Source organism: Amborella trichopoda, chromosome 3 (assembly GCF_054954075.1).
Source record: "Amborella trichopoda isolate Santa Cruz 75 chromosome 3, AtrichopodaSantaCruz75HAP2 v2.0, whole genome shotgun sequence".
In the NCBI taxonomy this organism is placed as follows: Eukaryota; Viridiplantae; Streptophyta; class Magnoliopsida; order Amborellales; family Amborellaceae; genus Amborella; species Amborella trichopoda.
Window position 1 is genome coordinate 54286228 of NC_142338.1, and position 21554 is coordinate 54307781.

General features: G+C 34.9%; 3 protein-coding genes across 3 annotated transcripts; 1 reads left to right on the top strand and 2 right to left on the bottom strand.

Moving 5' to 3' along the window:
• Nucleotides 1-4604: 4604 nt before the first annotated feature.
• LOC18429373 (Integral membrane HPP family protein) lies at nt 4605-7554 on the top strand. The gene is made up of 5 exons (XM_006838659.4): nt 4605-5079; nt 5319-5452; nt 6419-6566; nt 6699-6805; nt 7302-7554. The coding sequence occupies exons 1-5, from the start codon at nt 4758-4760 to the stop codon at nt 7341-7343; spliced, it is 753 nt and encodes a 250-aa protein (XP_006838722.2). The 5' UTR covers nt 4605-4757; the 3' UTR covers nt 7344-7554.
• Nucleotides 7555-8204: 650 nt separating this feature from the next.
• On the bottom strand, nt 8205-9514 carry LOC148782974 (disease resistance protein RPS2-like). Its single transcript, XM_088861404.1, has one exon. The coding sequence runs from the start codon at nt 9512-9514 to the stop codon at nt 8459-8461; it is 1056 nt and encodes a 351-aa protein (XP_088717530.1). The 3' UTR covers nt 8205-8458.
• LOC18429374 (disease resistance protein RPS2) lies at nt 9072-10675 on the bottom strand. Its single transcript, XM_020664489.2, has one exon. The coding sequence runs from the start codon at nt 10673-10675 to the stop codon at nt 9584-9586; it is 1092 nt and encodes a 363-aa protein (XP_020520148.2). The 3' UTR covers nt 9072-9583.
• Between the last annotated feature and the right edge of the window lie 10879 nt (nt 10676-21554).

Sequence of the window (21554 nt, forward strand, 5' to 3'; positions counted from 1 at the left end):
TCACGAGAGGTTTGTTGGAGAGTAGGTTTTTGTTGGGGGAGATAATGTAAATTTTTTACCAAGAGAGAAATAGTATGGTTGATGTAACGATCTTTCTTATTTCACAGCTTTGTAAATATTTTAAGAAAAAATTATCAAGACGTATCTAAGAGGTGCCTCATTTAACATTTTACTTGTATCTTTTGACTTAATTTCAAATCTCACCGAAATATCGATAATCATGACCTAGAATAAGTGATAAAATGTTAGATAGTTGATAAAACAATATGTATTTTGATAAATTTATAATACTTGTTATTATTGGGGGTTGTTATTCGTGACTATTTTATTTGCCATGAGACCTGTAGGTGGGTGGAATTATTGTTAATTGCATATTTGCTACTCCTACCCATGTTTTGTGTATGATTTTCTTTTGGGTAGTCTAGCAGGGAAAGGTTCTCTAATATTATAGAAATGGAACTCATGACATCAAATTGTTGCGACCTACCACCCTGACTAACTAGCTTTAGCGCATTCTTAATTTCGCGTAAGACTAATGGAAATGAGGTTGCAAACAATAAAAATATGGGATTGACAATATTTTTATGTTTGGTGAATATTCATATTTAGTTTCAATAAGCGATAAAATGAAGAAAAGTAGACTTAGGTAGTCTGATCATTTGCAACATCAACCTAGAATAATACTCATTAGGATGGATGATTTGGTACAAGTAGGAGGCTTTAAAGGGCAAGGAGAAAACCCTAAAGGACATGGATAGAAATATTGAGAAAAGATATGGCGAGTCAAATGAAGGATATAACTATTGATAGAGTAGAATGATAAAACATAATTTGTATAACCGAGCCCAAATAATTGAAATAAAACTCGGATGATCATGAGATGGTGATTCATATTTAACACAAATATGATAATGCTCTGCCAATGTCAACTAGGAATAGTTGGAAGAGCTTTCATTGTTTATGTACCTTGTACCATGTGTATAATGTATATTCAAAACAAAAAGTACCAGGTGTATAATGCATTTAGATATAATTATTATATTATAATACTTTATTTTTCTTCTTTTGCCAAATTTGATGCTAACTGCATATCTACCAATAAGTAACAGTTAGGCACAAAGTTTCTAAGCTGCCGTTTCCATGGATTACCATGAACCGACAGCCCTCCAAACGTCAATTGATATTGTTTCTAGGGCTGTTAGAAACTCTTGTCAAAAAAAAAAAAAAAACTTCGACAAGCAACGACTTTCAAATAGTTCATGTACTCTCACTTAACTAATGTCAGAGTGCTGCAATTACGGAAGTCGCATTTTCCACAAAACAAACACGCCTTTAACGAGGAAAGATGCAACATTTCAATCAAGTTCCGCTATTAATATTGTTTGAAGAGTGATATTATGCTTCCCCGAGAGCATACAATGTACAGTTACTCCGTCATGCGAAAGAGCTAGTTAAGAGGACTTTTCATTTTGAAATTCTGGAATCCATTTTAAAATCATGATTACTTTTTAAAACGTTGAATTTTATGTTCTTCAATACTTGATTTCTCCGTTCTAAAAATTAGACTGACATATACGTCCAATCATGGGACATTATTTTTCTAAGCACAATAGCACATACACTGCAGGTGATGTTTTTATGAGGTTAGTTGCTAGGTTGGAGAGATTACGTTTCCAAACTTTGGGAGATTTATCCTAGGAGAGATAGAACTATTTTATATTTTACTCATATAGTTTGATTTAATTTAAAAATATCCATTTAAAAAATACATGATCATGAATAGGAATAGTTACAAATATCTAAAAAAAAATTAATAGGACATCTCTCATAGGTATTTCGATCAATTTTTCTCAAAATTTTGAAGTCCTAAAAGTACTTTTAAATTGGATTTTACTAGAGGGATTAAATGGACAATATGGTCCCTCAATAACATACGATCCTTACTTATTTGAAAGCAAAATAAGTATGATGGTAAAATTCTCTACCATATCATATAGAAACAAGGGCATGGGTCAGCATTTTATAACCACATTATTAACTTCAAAATCAGACTCTTAAAACACATTCCATACACCTTTTTAAAAGTTTATACAAGGGCGAGGCCCTAAACAGTCAAATTAAGGTGCGCCTTAAAAATTCACGAGAAGAGATCGTTTTGATGTTAAAAACCCTAAATTCTATCACCTCAACTTCAAGATTTATGGACATGAGAAAAAATAGATTTCAAGTCTTGGAAATAATGTATATTGTGATGTATTATCCATACCATCAATTTTCAAGTTTTTATAATATTTAGAAATCTACTTAATCTATATTATTTTTTAATGTTTAAATTTTATAATTAGAAATAAAAATAAATTTTTAGGTCATTATAAAAATTTCTAGTACTAAAACAATATAGTCCACGCTATTTGAAGGTGTGTCTTAACTTTGATTATTTTGGACCTCAGACGTATATACAAACCACACACTTTAAAAAAGAAGGGCGGAGGGATTTTATATGGTGTTTACCACATTATGATAGAAAGTATAAATGTTGAAAAATTAAGTCTTTAAACCATCATGTTCTTGCATTATCAACACACCAAAAATCATGAGCACATGTGTCACAAAGCTCATCTGCATACTTTTCATTTTCGGGATTGTATATAATAAGACTGTTTAATGCAAAATTTGTTAACTTAGATGTGTTAAAAAAATCCAAAAAATTTCTTTTCAAGTTTAAGCTTATCAATTGACTAAATGCAACCATCTATTTTCACATAAAATAATTAAAATTAATTGTGCCTACCTTGTACTGAAAGTAAATAGCCTTTCTATACTTGATACCTCACCTTCTATCAAATATTTATATTATTTTGGTGGAGACATAATACCGAGCCTAAGGTAATGCATATATGGGTTGACATCCTCCACAACCATAACCCCGTCACTAGTTATGTGACTTGTATCTTTAGGTGAGTATTGTAGCCTCGGACTTATAAACTTTATTTAGAGATGTTGTTTCGGTGTTGAAAACTTTATCATGGCTTTAAAATCTCTTTTTATTCTCAGTTATAAAATTTTAAATTTTAAATATGGTACAAATCGAACATGGTAAGATATATTTGAAAATCTAAAAAATAGACGGTCTAGATAATTTGTTACAAGATCTACTATTTTTTAGATTTGAATTCTTTTTTCTTTTTATGTATAATCATCTAAAGGTTGAGATGATCAGTTAGAGGATTCTCCTACACTAAATCACTCTCCACTGTACGATTTTTTAGGTGCACTCTACTTCAATAGTATAAGGTGGCAGCCTTATGTAAAATTGTTTCTATATCTTTTCTTTGCAACTTGGAAATATATACAATGAAAGAGACCCAGCCTCTCGTATGGCCCTTGACTCAAACTCCCAGTCAAGGGCCAAGGGCGGCGGCCCTTTTGAAAGCAACATGCCCCATTCGCCCATTGTTATTATTATAAGGAAAAGTTTATACAAGGTGTCAACCTTATGATGTATGGTACACCTAAAAACCCACTAAAAAATATTATTTCTATGGTGAAAAGCCTTCAAATTGATTTTTTTAGGACATGAAAAAAGATATTTCTAATCTTAAAAACAGTTTATTTTTTAACACATTATCTGGATTGTATATTTTCAAGATTTTTAAATGTTTATAGATTTGTTTCATCAACTCCATTTCTAGATTTTAAATTTCACAATTGAAAACAACAATAGATTTTCATATCATCGCAATGCTTTACGGTACTAAAACTGCATTTTCAACATGGTTTTGAGTTGCACCTTATTTTAAGAGTATAAAGTTGACACCTTATACAAACCTCACTCTCTTGCCAATAATATCAATCCATTTTGTGATTCTTTTCCAATGCTTCAAACGAAATGAGAGGGTTCTTATTTGAATTTTTGTATCATACGTTGTTGAGTCTGCTTGACTAACACCAGTGTTTCAATACGGGGCAGGCAATCCAGATTGGTAAATCAAATTGATTGTCTTGTTTAAGAATTAGTCCCAAAAAAGAATTTCAATAATACTTTTAATATTAAAACATAAAATAAAAAAATAAAATAGTTGGGAACTAGTTGACTCTGCCAAACTAGTTCAACTCATTCTATGGTACATTCGCCTAGTTTTCTATCATAACCTAGCAGGTTTATGAGAGTCAGATTCAATTTCGGTGATGCCTCCAAAATCTATTTTTTTCCCTTGTTATGAAATTCAAATTTTCAAAAATAATATAGATTGAGGATAAATACTTGGAAATCTTGTAAATCATTAACTATTACACAATTCTCAAGATTTAATTTTTCTTTTGTTTTTATAATCAACTGCAGACTTTTCCAACATCGAAACAATCTCTAAAGTCTAAAGGATTTTTAATTTGCACCTTATTTCAATAGTATAATATTGAAAACTTATATGAATTTTTTTTTTTTTTTTTCTGAGTAAGTAGCTTTTTTTTTTTTTCTTTTGAAAAGGGAAAATGGAAAAAGAAATTTCTTATATAGTAGGACCAAATTCGGTATTCGCAAATTTTCATGGGTAAATTTAACGTCCGGCGAAAAAAACTTAAAAAGGTCTGGATATAAAGACAAAGGGGATAGAGAGGTTTAGGCCTTTGAGGTTCCTCAAAAGCCAAAACGACCTCTCCCTCTCTCTGTTTCTCTCTCTAAAAAGTTACCACCTGCCAATGGATTGTCTTCCCTCTAAAGTCGAAATACAGATCAGGCCTCAATGCCTTAGCAGAATATGGCGATTTATAACGCCGGAGCTCCATTTCTCTCTCTGTCGTCGTCCCTCGTTTCTCACTCATCATCCATCGCAGATGGTTTCCCGATTAACCCACAAATTGTCGCTGCAAAACCCATAATCAGAGCCTTGCAGAGATGGGATGGAAAGAACAGAGGGAGATGGGTTCAGTTGGGTTTTAGAGAGAGAAGAGAGAGAAGGGGTTTTGTTGCTGCCTCTTCAGCTGACTCGGCGCCTTCGTCTTCGCAATGGTGGTCTACTCTCATGCCGAGCAAAGCAAGCGAATCCCCCTCTTTGAGCGACATAGTGTGGCCAGCTGCAGGTTGAGCTTTTTTCTCTCCCTTTATTGTTTAACTTTCTTAGAGAGAGAGAAAGAGAGAGAGAGAGAGAGAGAGAGAGAGAGAGAGAGTACTAAACTAAAAGCGAATACTAAAATAAAATTATCAAATAATGGCCATATATTTTCAATAAAATGAAGCAGTGGATTCACCTTATCAATTTTCGATATTAAATTACTTTTAGCTCATAAAACCCGGTAAATTTTTTACTTTTTTTTGGCAGGAGCTTTTTCGGCCATGGCTATAATGGGGAAATTGGATGAGATGATGGCGTCAAAGGCAATTTCATTGACTATTGCGCCCTTTGGTGCAGTGTGTGCGGTCTTATTTGCTACCCCGACTTCGCCTGCTGCGCGGGTATACACTTCCATCGACCTTTTTATTTTGTTTTGTTTATTTATTTTTTTTTTTATTTTCTATTGTGGGCGTAAGCTGGGTTGTGATACTGTTTAGTTTATCGTTTGGTGTATTTATAATTGAATTGTCTTACTAAATTATTTTTCACATTTCAATTTTTGGAAAACGATAGTGTACTCTTTCCACCACCATTCATCATGACAATGGTGTTTCTTGATGTTCTTTGATTGCAATATACTTCCCACGCACATTTATACATACCTCTTTTATAATTTTTGGAATACCGAAATGATCTGGTTGACATGGTAGATGAGGTCCACAATTTTTTCTTTTTGTTCTTTTTCTTAGAAGATGATAATATCTGAAAATGATACATTAGATGTAAGGCTGCATGAAATTCTGTTAACAAGATTTAAAAACATTAAATCATCAGAAATATTCTGAAAAAGCCAACTGTGATGTTAGGGAAGAAAGAAAACATGAGATGTTTTCTTACCAATCTTTTTATAAAATTTAAAATCCTTGGTTCATTTCAAAATATATACATGAACCTTGTAACAAAGTGCAAGGTAATGAAGAAGTAAAATATTGAAAAATACAGAATAAATGAATGACACTACAAAAACAAACGTGAACATAGGAATCCCTAATATGTGGTAAAGAGTTGTAACCTGATGTCATAACCTGATGTCATCTGTACAAAGTTTAAGACAATTCACAATGGACTCACGGCCATATGTATAGACAGTGTTGTGTGCATCCATTGTGTTTCCCCAAGATATTTTAGTGTGTCTCTCTTGCTCCTCGAACATCCAGCCCTTTTATCCTTTTGGCAATCTTGCTATACCTTTATCCAAAAGAAAAAAAACAAGAGAATGCTATAAATTATTAACCCTGTGGGTCAAATGGCCATGTAATACATTGTTTTTTTTTTTTTTTTTGTTCCCCTTTTTTGCCAAAGTGCAGAAATACAACATATTCATGGCTCAGATCGGGTGTGCTGCATTAGGTGTTTTGGCATTTGTGCTGTTTGGCCCTGGATGGTTGGCACGGAGCACTGCCCTTGCTGCATCCATTGCCTTCATGATCTATACTGGCTCTACACATCCTCCTGGTAAATCTCCACCATTCATCTAATGCCTATTTTATATGAGTTTTCATGTGAACCTTTTATTCAATGCCATGCTAGCCCCTTTGTCCGTTGGAAAAAAATATCTAATGGTTCTTAGTTACACGGTGGTTGCAGCTGCTAGCCTGCCTATCATGTTCATTGATGGGGCCAAGTTCCATCACCTGCACTTTTGGTATTCTATTTTCCCTGGAGCTACCGGATGCTTACTCTTATGCCTAATTGTAAGTGTTGCTTCTTTCCTCTTTCTAGAATGTTTGTGATACCCATCCGTGAGGGTAATAATAAAATCCCCAAGGCTGAAACTAACATAAATGTACCCATATTCGCGTCAATATCGCACCTCCCATGCTGAATCTGCTGCACACAAGCACACAGATGAAAAAGGGATGTTTCATTGTTTTCTTCTTGGGATGAGTTTCCTACTCTCTGAAAAAGTACGAATTTTCTTTGATCATTTAATCAGGTAGGAAGGTTAAGGACTGATTATTATTGTATTCTTCCACTTTTCATTGGGTTTCTTTTAATTTTATCATCCATGTCTCCAGTGGAAGTAAAGCTTTCATGAGATGCTCCTTGGACCTTCTACAAGTGAAATATCAAAAGTTTTACTAGTGCCTCTAGATCTATTCTAACACCTCATACATTCTTTTATGAACATGAAAAGTTGAGTTTTTTTGTTCTTATTTATTTCCTCCTGTTGTTTGTGGTTTAATGCAGCAAGAGGTAGTGATTTACCTGAAAGCCAACTACAAGTTCTAATGTCCAGCTATAACTGGGATGTTGCGCAAAATTCTGGAGACTATATTTGAAGATAGGTGGTCCCAATATTTATTGTACAGATATGAGGAAAGAAAAGGAGTTCACTCTTCGTTTATCACTTTTTTAGGTGTTCCGCATTCTAATGATTAGCAATTTTATTTATTCATATTAATTAAAGTAATAGGAAAACGCCTATAGGCGAATTTCTAAAGTGTTTCGTCCCTGCTTGTGACAGTTTTGCCTAAAAACCGCCACAGTCCTATGGAAGCCATGGTGGTCCCTGTATATTTTTTGCATGAAAAAAATATCTTTACGGACATGTTATATCCATGACAGACCGCCACGGACATGCTATGTCCGTGACGGTCTTTAATCCACGCCGTCCAAAAAAATTGGACGTCGTTGAGCCTATAGGCGAAAATACTGATCATTTTCCAAAATAGTAATATATGATGGAGTGTTAGTCTTTTCCAAAATAATAATATATTATGGAGTTAAATCTCAATCATGACTGTTTGTCATGGTGCCTCTGTTCTGATAGTCTTGGGAGTTCTTATTTATTTTCTTTAGAGCTCCAGTTGCTTGGGTACTTCCTGTAATATTTCATTTAGAACTTTTCTATCTACAAATCCCGGATGGATAGCGAAATAATCAAATTGTAAGCGACTTGGAATTTGCTCAGTAAATTGACGATATGTGATCGGATGCTTTCGATGGGAAAGAATAATGGATTGTAATTGCAGGATTTAATTGGGTCCTTTAAGACGGTTTTTGGCGCCTTCCATATGTTACGCTTTTACAAAATTAATGAAGCTTGAAACAGATAAAACAAGGTATAACATTTGACATCTTGAACCCATGTTCACTAAACTTAAAGACGGTCATTTATTAACTGAACATCTTACATTCATTTGAAATGGCATTAATTTATTTCCATCATCATCACTAAATAGACAATAAAACCAGCAAAGAATTTGTGTTCAATCCTCTTCTCTCTGCCACGTCATGGGCTCCAACTATTCAAATTCACTCTTCCTCTTCCTTGACGAAGTCATTTCTAATGTCCGTCTCTTCATCCTCATTATAGAACTTGGGGTTCCTCAATGAAGTCATATCTATGTCTGCCCCTTCACCCTCATTATAGAATTGGGGTTGTCGAAGGGAGTTGATGATATTTGGTCTTCCCACTCCAAACTTTCCCACCATTTTCTGTCTACTCCAATGTCTCGTAGCCTTTTTGCACTTCCCACACCAAAAGGGACCCTCTTTAACCTTGGACATTCAAGTATGACCACCAACTCTAGTGATGGCCACTGCAAGGCATGATGACAAATAACATCTAGTTTGGGTAGATAGCATAGTTCTAATTTTATCAACTTTGGGAATATATCACCTTGTAGCTCCTCATCTTCTGTCACCGTCTCCATTCCTTTACAATCCCACACACTTAAAATTTCCAAACTTTGGAGCACTTGGGCCATGCCATTTGTGAAGAGAACTTGTAAACTTGGGCACCTCCATATGGATATTCTCTTAAGGTTACCAAAGCATTGGTTTGGCAACACCCCCACACAGAGTATACTCAAATGAGGCAATGAGTCAAGGACCAATTGCTTTAAGCTTTGAAAGGAATCCTCTTTGGCTTCATCTCCAACCACCACATTCCCCAATTCATCACAATGTTCTATTCGGAGATATATCAAGAAACGAGTGGGAACTCGAACCAAACCATGGCAACGATAGAAAATTAGCCGTTTCATGCTTTGAGCATTGTCAAGGGTGAACAAGGTGTCATCAGTAATAGTGCAGTGGCGTAGCTCCAATTGCTGTATACTCTTAACATGCAACTGGAGCCAATCCCAAGAGGCAACACCTTCTATAGAAATCCCCACCCATGTTAAGCAAGATAAGTGTTTCAGCTCATATATGCTCACTGCTCTTTTCGCACTGCTTCTCTTGTCCATTTTCCATTTCAAACCACTGGGCAAAATGAGTAACTCCTCTAAATTATGCAAATTAGAGAATAAATTAGGTTGAACTTGTACAAGGTCTGGTGTGTGGGATAGATCTAAGTGCCTTAGATTTTTTAACTTCCTACAACTTGCAGGTAACTCTTTGATCCCATAACAAGTTGATAAGTCCGGGAGTCGGAGTTCTTGGAGCTCTCCCATTGTTATTGGTAACTCTCCCAGTTTCTTGCAACCACTCAGACGAAGAACACGAAGGTTCACCAATTGGGATTAGGAACTTGGGAGAGATGTAATTCCTGTGAGACTCAAATTGAGCATGCGAAGGAAACACATGCACTGAAAGAAATTCTCTTGTGGGATGACATTTAGAGAATGATTGTTTTGAAGCATCAATGTGACAAGTTTTGGGCATTGTGGCAATTGAGGGAGATCCTGTAGGTCATTTTCCACCAATGAAATTCTGTCAGCTTCTTGCCATTCATTGGCCCTTGGTCCCTTCCGTGTTCTAGTATGAGCCCAAACAATGAACTTGGGATCATGCTCCCCTGACTCACTAGAAGTGATCCATAGTGCCAAATCTCGCATTACATCATGCATTTTCACTGTGTTTTCATGATTATCACCTTCAAGCATGCATGAGTTTTTGAGGCTTCCTACTAAAGTTTTCCCCTTGTCACGAACATCTTTAAGATCACCTCGTCTATCATCTACTAATCCCTCCGCTATACAATAATCACTTATTTCAAGTTCCCCTATCAAGTAATCTTGGGGGAACAAAGCACAATACAGAAAGAAAGACCTATATGCATCATAATCTAATCTATCATAACTAAATTTTAGAGGGATAAATACATCTTGAACCATACCTCGAAGATTGGAAGCTAACTGCTCCAATTCTCTTTTGGCATCATCCCATTCTCTTGTTGTATGTCGGTTTGCCATGGCCCGTCCCACGGTGATGATCGCCAGGGGTAGACCCTCACAATTTTTAAGAACAGCCTCGGCATGTTGTTTTATTGATGGATTATCAATCTGCATGCCAGTTTTCTTAAGAAATAGACTCCAGGCTTCCTCTTCTGGCAAATTTTTTAATTCAATTATGTGGTCAGCCTCCATGTCGGTACACACATCCCATAATCGACTCACCACAATAATCTTACTCCCATTCTTGTTGTTTGGTCTAGGAATTCCAACTTCTTTGAGTTCCATCCGGTTCCACATGTCATCTAGGATTAGGAGATATCTCGTTGTCCTCATAAGATTCAATATCTTTTGTGTCCCCACCTCAGCACTGTACATTGACAGATCTAGCATCAAGCGTTCTGCAATCTTCTCGCGTATATTTGATAAAATTGGATTCATGGAAACTCTGATCCATATCACGATTTCAAACCCAGAACTCGACTGTTACAGCTGATTGTTGACATTTTGGACAATAGTGGTCTTCCCCACCCCTCCCATGCCCCACACACCAATCACGTTTCTCCTTCGCATTTATGTTGTTCACAACCTCCTGCATTGTACGCTGAGCTGTTTGGCCCATGATTGGCTGGGTTTCTATCTCTATCACAGGCTGTGGAGGTGGGATTATGACTAATTCATCAAAGGTTTCTTTGTGCATCTTTTCGATCTCTAACTTGAGCTCGGCCGCTCTCTTGCTGAATTTGTAGGCTGGCCAACAATTTGTGCACCACCCTCCTAAGCATGTTTTACCTTTTTCATACTTTGATTGTATTTCGTGGGCTCTTGTTTCAATTTCATCAACACACTTTAACCAGTGGCTTACTTGTTCTCTAGGGATTCTTCCAACTCGTTTGGCTGCATCTATATCATCCTTAATGTCATTCTTCTGCTTTGTCAATTTTGTTGTTGTGCTTTCCATTTGCTCAACGTTCTCCTTGTGATTGACTAAGAAAGAAATATGTTGACAAAGGGGATCAATGACATGTTCGCCAAGTGCGCTGGCAAGTGTCTTCACAATTTCGTACAAGACATCCATAGAGTGAGAAACTAAACCGGAAGATGTGCTAGTGTGGAAAATCGAAGATAGTGGAAGAAGCAAAGTTAAACTGATGCAAAAGCCAAGTGGCTATGATGAATACAGAAACAAACTCTTCCGAAAAAATGCGAGGAGGAAAGATTACAAATCTCCTATATAATATTGGTTTGGTTCAAAGGGATGAAAGAAAGAGAGTAGGTGAGTAGGTAGGATGAGATTTGATGTGGAATGGCATGACGCTGGTGGGTTGGATTCATGTCAGCCTTTCTGGGGATAAATGAATGGATGATCAATTTGGGATGAAAGCTCTGATCTTTTTAAATGAGCTACTAGTTCTTTCCTTTAGCCTCTTGCTTAACTTTTTATTTTTTTTTTGAGTTTCGTTTCTTCATTCTGTCTCTTTACGTTTCTTTTCTTCATTCTCTCTTTGCTTTTCTTTTCTTCATTCTGTCTCTTTACTTTTTCTTTTCCTTTTTCTTTTAAATGTGGGGGGAATTACTTGAGGAAATGGTGGGATCAGATGCTCGGCTCTTAAAGAGGGATTAGCGGTCCCGATGTTTTGTTATCTCACCCAGTACTTGAAAGCAAGGAATTGGTTTAGACTCGGGACTTGATGGGGTCCCAAGCCTGAGTCAGATAATGTGAACCTGCAGAGTCCAGAGATTCGCCAAGTCTGTTAGATGCTCAGTTGAGTCTTACAAACATTATCAATAAAATTTCAGGAGCTGAGAAGACTCGGCGAATGTTTGATGTTTTTATTTCAGAATTGGCGGAATGTAGAGTTCGAGTAACTCAAGAAGTTGGTCTTGCCTAGTTTTCAAACACTGGTGTCAATGATAGCATAGAGGAAGGAATGGTAAAATCGTGATAAATGCTTTGGCATGCCAATGTGCATCATCGGAGATAAGTCTAAAAACTCAAGAACTTTGTGTTATTCCCGAGGTGTTATTTCAAGGAAGTGTCTCTTAACCATATGCTGTAGCAAGGAGCACCCCAAAAATCCTTCCAAGAAGATTGTTTCGAACGTTGATCTAAATTTTTTAGGAGCATTAAATTTTGCAAATAGTGGCAAAAAATAGTTTTTTAGGTCATTATAAGGGTTTTTTTTTTGGATAAATCAGTGGGGAGGTCCTAAGGGTTTTCAACACTGATAGTGCATCTTTTAACGATATTTAGAGGTGCCCTTTTCTTTGGTTGTTTAAGGTTTATACCTTATACAAACTGCACCCACAAACACACTCGCGCATGCACACAACACTAAGGCTTATTTCTATTTTTATTCTTTTTATTTTCCTATCTAAACCTCTACATTTTTTTAAAAAAAATATATTAGAAATAACATCATTTATATTTGAAGAAAAGATATGATATTTTTTTTTTTTTCGTTAGTTCATCTAATATTGCTAAATCTCAATGGCTAACCACCAGCCCAAGTCCCATTCCTAAAGAAAAGATACTTCAATTTATAAAAAATATGTAATATTTTACACATGGTAACTATTATACCATGTGTCTTTTCTTGGGTATTTTGAAAGAAAATCAAACAACATGGGTAAATTGTTAAATAGCTCATATCTCATAGGTATTCTGATAAATTTCCATTTAAATATTTCCATTTTTTTAAAATTTGTCATTTTCTCATTGTTTTAAATTTCTTTCCCGTTTTGTTTTCCACTTTCTCATCCCTTACGTAAAATGCCGTTTCCCCTCGATAACGACCGTTATTACTATGAAAGCCTTGTCGATACGCCGGACTTTTATCCTAAATTATGGTCTGGTGCCTTGAATTGTCGATACGCCTGACTTTTATCCTAAATTGTGGTCTAGTGTTTCCATTAGTTCCCTTTTTTTTTCTCATTTTCAATCCAATTTGGCTCTTTTACTTTTGGAAAAATTATATATACCAACTAGACCATACTTTTTTCCCTACCCCAATACTTTTTAAGGAAAAACTTTATATAAGGTTGAGGCTCTTTTGGGTAAATAAAGGTTGAAGCCCTAAACAATTAAATTAAGGCACACCTCAAAAATTTACTAGAAGAAGTTATTTTGATATCTAAAAAACCTCAAATCCGATCATCTCAAACATGAGATACATTGACATAAAAAAAAATAGACTTCAAGTATTGAAAATAGTACATCTTATAATGCATTGTCTAGACCGTTAATTGTCAAGATCTTTAAGTGCTCAAGATCTCCTTGATCTACACTATTTTTGAAGCTTTTAATTTTATAATTAGAGATGAAAATAAATTTTTAGGCATCATAAAGATTTTTGGTATTGAAAACATATCTTCAACGCTATTTGAAAGTTCGCCTTACATCGATTGTTGAAGGCGTCAAACTTATGTAAACCATATCCTACTTTTAAACCACATCACTAACTCTAATGGTTTTTATTTTTGCACCCACCCTCAAATTAAGAAAGTAGCTTTTCTAGGACGAAAACACCCCCATGTGTATCTAACATGGTTTCCCTATCTTAAAACTTGAAGTTTAAAATTTTAGAGAGATACAATAACTTAAATTTTTTAGAGAGGAGCTAACTTAAATTTCAAAATGTTAAATGTAGAAACTATATCAAAATTTTTAGAAAGATAAACTATCTCAAATTTCAAGATGTAGTCAGAAAAACCATCTCAAAATTCTTTTTAGAGACATAAACTATAATTTAAAGGGTCACTAATAAATGACTTGAAATTTGAAATAATTTCTCTATCTAAAACTTGAGATTTGATATAGTTTCTCTCTCTGAAAATTTTGAGGTAATTTCTCTCTCTAAAAATTTTAAATTTAAGATAGTTTCTCTTTTTATAGTGCTACATCCTAGGTTCTATTCTTAAATTAACTTACCAAAAAAAAAAGATTGATCTCTTTCTAGAATTTGAAATTTCAAGTTTTAAGATAGAGAAATTATCTTAAATACATGGGGGGTATTTTTATCCTAGAAAAGTTATTTTTTCATTTAGGGGGGTGAATGCACAAATAAAAGCCATTTAAAAAGTATTAGGGTGGAGCATGCTTTAGGAGTGTAGTAACGGGGTATTTATAATTTTTGCTTTAAGAGTGTGTAGTCTAATTGGACTCAGTTTCTATGAGTCCATATAGAAATGAGTCACCTCTTAATAATCTATTTTTGAGATGGATTTTTTGACTTAATTTTTAGGGACTTGTAATCTCTAACACGGAGATCATGAATATGAATAAATAAATAAATTTAGAAAATTAAAATAATAATTCTATTAAGAAAACATTTGGACCATCAATTTCAATTGTTTTTAGATGGACCACTTATTTGCATCCATCTTTAAGATGGACGCTTCATACCTTGGGATGGTATATTGTAAAAATGTGATCCAGCCCGCATGAAACAATTTTTTTTATAATTTTTCATTTACTTAATATTCACCATTAAGATGGCTACTACTCTTATAAATGGAAACGGTTCAATCTTGTTATGTTCTTTATGGCAATGTCTAGCACTCTCCAACCTATGAGACATTTGGAAGGAAAGGAACATAAGGATATTTTGATAGCTCAGTCTTTGAGATTGAGGTGCCCAAATTTTTTATCATTTAAATTGCAGCTGGGATCGAGAGCATGGGGAATTTAGGAATGTCATCCTCAACAGTGATCAACCATAAAGGTTACGGAAAGAAGGCGCGTAGTACTTCTTTGATGAACTTTGATGGTAATTCTCTCGGGAACCAGATGTTGCTGGTTTTGGGGGATTATTTAGAGATAAATTTCTTCGTTAGTATTCTCTGGGTCATGTGGACATAAAAACAGCAAATGAGGCGGAGATGATCATACTATTTTGGAGGGCCTATATATAATCCTAGAAAGACAAACTAGTTATTCAATTGTTGTGAACACAGTAGAGATTGGTAGTGAGTTTTGAAGCTAATGGGAAGGCAGATGAGAGTCTTTCGTTGAAAGACTCTGGTTAGAAGTTCTTGAAGATAATGTTTTTCTGTTATTTCACATTTCCTAATTGAATTATGCTTTGTATATGCAATTTCTTATTATTATTAAAACTCTAGTATTACTTTGGAAAGGATAAAAAAAGAAGGCACATAAGACAATCGTATCTCCCTTAAAAAAGAAGAACAATTCTATCCCCCTCTAATGGATACCTTCAAAATGAATACAATAGTAAAAGTAATGCATCTTCTGCAATATCAAATCTACGTCTTTCAAATAAAGTGAACATAGATTACTACAACTTTATCTTTAATTAACAATGCACCTACATGATTTTTTCCTTTAAAACATAAGTATATTAATTTTGGGATTGTATGCTCGAGACCATTTTACATTTGGTCCAATTGTGTCGCAATAAACCTTACCCATCTTACGTCAAATCCAACCGCTTAGTTTAGATCAAATTCGAGAAATTTTAATTTGAGCTTTAAGCCGAACATATCATCAACCCAACATATCACCAATGGCATAATTTCAAATTTAAAGACCAAAGTTGATTGTGACCTCTTTGTATCAAAAGCTAAGCAATCTTATTACATACTTTTTAGTTGAGTCTTTGTCTCAATTACCTATTTCAACAATTATTTTTCATATAGTTTCTTTGCAGTTGTTGTCGTCTAGCTTGTGGCACCGATATGTTAATAAATGAGAGAGAGAGAGAATTGTTTATCTGTTGAGGCTCTTGACTCAAGAGATATCCCGTTGGAACTCAAAACATCATGGTATAACACCCACCACCCCAACCACCAATGGCTTGAGTGGTTTCTTGATGGGCTATGTCTTCATATGCAACTTTATGGCAAACGCAGTACCAATACCAAAGTGAGAAGCTGCAATTTTATGGCAAATGCAGTGCCAAAGTGAAGGCCTCTCTCTCTCTCTCTTTGAAGGCCGAAAAAATTAGAGAGCTGTTCTTCAAATCTAAACTTTTGCAAACACTAATTCAAAGCTATAGAAAATTTAAACCAAGGGGAAACATAATTTTTTAAAATATCCCGATCATAACTACAAACGCTTCAACATAGATCTAGAATGCACACCCACCATTCATCTCAAAAGCAGATCAAAAAATACAAACCAATTATTTGTCCCCCAAATAATCTAGACAAGGAAGATCACAACATAAGAAGGAATAAAAAACTAATCATTGTTATTAGTGATTAAGTTGACGACTTGGGAAGCAGTCCACAACAGTCCTGGCTCGTTCCTTCGCCTGTACAAGGGCTCAGCAAGCTCGTAGTGCGGTCGAAGAGGCACCGAGCCTCCTGAGACAGAGCTGAATGCGGGTTTAGGCACGGGCTCGGGGTCGGCAAGCTCACCTTGGGCATGCGCATGGGGCATGGGCAAGCACATTAGCATGGTCACAAGGGCCATAACCACTAGCTGGGTTGTATCACCCATGTTGGCCCTCTCCTCAACCACGATTTCCCAACAAAGCATTGAATAGCGGGGGGTTTGAGTTATATAGGAGGCCCTTAAATTTGGACCAACCGCGTGGTGATCACCAAATTTGGAGGTTAAGGACACCAGAATTGCCGAAAGTACCCTTGCATTCTAATGGTAAGGCAAGGTGTTTCAATTTGGCCAAACCGGAATTGCCTGGTTCGAATTGGATGGCGGTCGAGGTCTAAGGAAGCTTAGAATGATTCTCACAGCTTTGATTTTTTTTGGTTATATTTCTATATGACCTGCAGAATTAGTCGAGATTGCTAGTTACAAATCTGTTTTGGTGGGTAATGGATCGAACCTGATCTGGGTTCTAAAACAGGATAGGTGCAACAAATTGAAAGGCATTTTGGCCCCTTCTTTTTTTAGTTACGATTATTGACATGTCTAACCTGCAGAATGGGTCCGAGTTGCGAATCCAAATCCCTTTGGTGGGTATTGGATCGGAACCGGTTCCGAGTTCTAAAAGATAATAAGGGCGTTTTAGTTTTTTATCGATTTTGGATGAGGCATTTTAGTCTTCTTACCAATTTTGGGTAGGGCGACTGGGTTGGTGGTGTCGCTTGTGTCACGGAGGGGGCGAGAGACCAGGGGTTTAAAGCAAATGGAGGGCAAGTTGTTAGTAGCTTACTTTACGGTAAGCATTTGGTTCATGGTAGACGATTTATCCTACAAAAACTATGCTTATGTGGGGGCATATCATGGATCTAGTCCCTTGTCTTATTTAAAAAGATTGTTTTAGTCAAGAATTTTAGGAACTAGTAAAAAATTATAGATGATTATTTCCAAATTAAAAAATTGAATTTTGAGTTTTGTGACAATTTTCAAAATAAAAAATTGAATTTTGAAGCTCTTCAAAAGATGAAGGTTTTTATTTAATCTTGAGGCATTTTTTTTAGTATATAAAGAGTTGATTTCGATTTTTTTTTATTAAAATTAGTTTATATTCCCAAAATTCAAGATCTAAAAAATATTTCTAACCCGTGTTATACCGATAGGAATAAGTGGATAGTATAGTCGTGCTAGAATAGAAAATCTTGTAGCAAAATTCAAGGGTGGGGTGAAATGGTCAAAGTTCAAAAAAAGAAAGAACAAATTTGTGCCTCTCTCTCGAGGATCACATAGAGAAGGACTGAAAAGAAAGAAGGATAAATTTATGCCTCTCTTTAGAGGATCACATTACATAAGGACAGAAAGTAGTTCTCAGTACTGAGAAGATTCAGTCCTACTCAGTTCAGAGAAGCCACACATAACTATCGACAATCAATAGAGAAGGACTGAAAGTAGTTCTCAGTTCAGAGAAGATTCAGTCCAATTACAGATAGAGGGCGGACTGTATATCCTCACACTTTGAACCACTCATGTAACAATTAGTAATGTTTGAAAATCCACATGAAAGAAACAAAGACCCTCCATTCATTTACAATGTAAACACAAGACAAAGGAGGTCCAATTTCTCCAAACCTCATATTAAACCTATTAAAATTTGTCATGTGGAAAATACCGACGACCCTGTTAAAAACTATAGTTTCTGTATATTATTAGAGTATGCATATGTATATTAATATACATCATTATGAATACATAATGAGATATGTATATGTATGGATATATATCTCTTAAGTGTTTTTTGATTGTGATAAAATTAGTTAGTAGTTATCCATAACCGTTGGTATTTATCTTTAACTGTTAAAGGCCGTATATTTACAGCGCTCTTGTATATTTTTTATCAATCAATAAAGAGAGAGTTCCATGGGGGATTAAGGCCCAAATATATAGAAATACAGTTTCTAACATGGTATCAGAGCATGTTTCTAATAGAGTGAGTTGTAGATATTCTGAGACTAATCTACTCTAGAGATATATATCCATACATATACATACCTCCATATATATACATATAGAGCAATGATTTCATGCAACGGTTGTATCATAATATAATGCAACAAAATTAAAAAACCATGTTAGAGATATTTGTTTGACACAATTTTTAGATGTATACTCTTTTCATTCTAAAGAATAATCACAAAAAATAAAAAAAAATAAAAAAAACCCTAAAAGTGTTTTTCTAGCCCAATTAATATAAGCCGTCCATTTTAGTGTGAAGGTTAGATATAAGCCTCAAAAGGAATTTTTTATTTCCAAAATTTTTATATATTGTTATCATCATTAGATTAACAATGCTAAAAAAGGAAAAAGTGATTTTGAATTTGTCGAGGCCCAGTTCTTGAAATTCACCGAATGGACGGTCGAGATTCATTGTTGGAGGGTACTAATTTTGACCATATCTAGGGTACAAATTGAATTTTCTTTTCATAAGATTGAATATGAGGATGAAGAGAATGGATTTGCAAAATTTGGAGTTATATAAATGTCTAAAACATGGTTTTCTAGAAGTGTGGTTGCATTATACTATGATACATCCGTTATACGAAATCATTACTCAAATGTCCAAGGGAATGATTTCATGCAACGTTTGTATAGTAGTATAATGCAATCATCTTCAAAAACCATGTTAGAGACATTTGTTTCACACAAATTTTTAAATGTACATTTTTTTAACTCTAAAGAACAATTACAGAAAATAAAATTTTGAAAAATTGTCGTAGAAAGTGTTTTTTAGCCCAATTAATGTAAGCCGTCCATTTTAGTGAGATGGTTAGATATAAGCCTCATAAGGATTTTTTTATTCTCAAAATTTTTATATAGCGTTATCATCATTAGATTAACAATGATAAAAAAGAAAAGGGTGATTTTGAATTTGTCAAGGCCTAGATCTTGAAATTCACCAAATGGACGGTCGAAATTCATTGTCGAAGGGTACTAATTTTGACCATATTTAGGGTGCAAATTGAATTTTCCATAAGATTGATTATGAGGATGAAAAGAATGTGTGAGTAAAATTTGGGATCATACAAATGTCTCTAACATGGTTTTTGAACATGATTACATTACACTACTATACAACCGTTGCATGAAATCATTCCTCAATAGATATACATACTCTAATAGACCTAACAAGCTTGGCTTCTCTTTGGGGTTACCCCATCCTTTTTTTCCAGGGTTTCCCGTTAGTTTTTGGACTAGTTGCTGGAAATTTGCACAATCGTCTTGATTACTTTTGGTGCAAATATGTGAATAATTCTAATGGCCTGTTGGTTTGGTCTCTCTTTGGTTATGGAGTGGAAGGGTTGACAAATGCCAAGGTCTGGTGCACAAATGAAAGTTAAACATTTTCTTTTTCTCCATGAAAAAGTAGAGAGTGACCAGAGGCCAAGGTTTCATGGGATTTGCAAGCACGTGTGGAGTCCCAAGGGGGAGGATTCACTGTGTAGATTTCAGCAAGGGAATACATGGGTGGTATATCTGGTGGGACTGGGAAATATTTTGGCACGAGTATATTTATATTACAAGACTATTTAACATTCGTTACAAGGAGTTAACAGTCACTATCGGCTAATGATATGTCAATTGGATGGCCCAGGGTGTGTCACAAAACTCGAGCACTTTTTTGGTATAAAGTGGTCACAATTTACCGGCGACCCAGCTGAAAAAAAAAGTTTTTTGGATGGGGGTCCCAACAAACTTGGCTTCCCTTTAGGGTTGCCCCAAATTTTGAACCATTTATTTTTAGTATAGTCACAATTAATCTTAACCATTAGATGTGAATTTGGATGAATGAATTAGATGTGAAATTAGATTAATGCATTTATTCCATTGACCAAGTGAAATTTTTTCGAACATTGTAACACACCCAAGCTATCAAATTTCATATCGAATGCTTGTTGTGAAGAGTCTCAGATTTCTCGGAAGAGACTTAGTGTCCATTAAACATGTGAACATACATACTTGTTTTTTATAGAAATGAATCCTATACTATGCCCAGACTTACCATAAATACAATATATTTTATCTACCATTCCCAAATATATAAATTACAATACCCAAATATATAAATTACAATATACACTTTCCTTGCCATAAATACAAGATATCATATCTACCATTCCCAAATATATAAATTACAATACCCAAATATATAAATTACAATAGGGCAAGCTTTCTATACTTCTCCTACAGCATAGAAGTTCTATCCTCCCCCTTATCTAACCGTCCATTCTGAATGGAGGGCTAAGATTGCCGCAATTACAATGTCACGTCTCTACACTACTTTATTTTTAATTTTTTTTTATAAACTATTTTGAAACCAAATTTTGGATGTCCATTCCTCTATTAAACTAGCACTAGAGAAAAATATTAAAAAACAAATAAATTTCAATCAAATAAAATAACCAAAATACCCCTAAAAATTTCAAGGGGTATTTTGATCATTATATTTTATCGAAAATTATTTTAAATATTTTTTATAAGTGCGCCCCAATGAGAAGATGACATATACCAAATTTCATATTAATACAATTTGTATAAAAAAACTAAAAATAAAATACTTTGAGACATCAGATCTAAGATCAAACGGTGAGTGTCTCTCTAGATCAAAATTGGACGGCTGGATGATAAGGGAAGGATAGAACTTCTATGCTGCAAGGGAAGCATAGAAACCTTTTCCATTATAATATACACCTTCCATACTAACTTGATAGACAATATATACTTTTTTTTCACACTCTCCCTCAAACTCAACTCAAGATGTTATGAGAGAGCAGCTGGAGTTTGAATACTAATTGCCGAAATGAGCAGTTGAATCTTCAGGTACATAGCGGTACATAGCGTGACAAATAGAATCAATGGATGTCATGCTCAGATTGCTTGATCAATAAGCACAGAAAGCGTGACCAATAGAATCAATGGTTG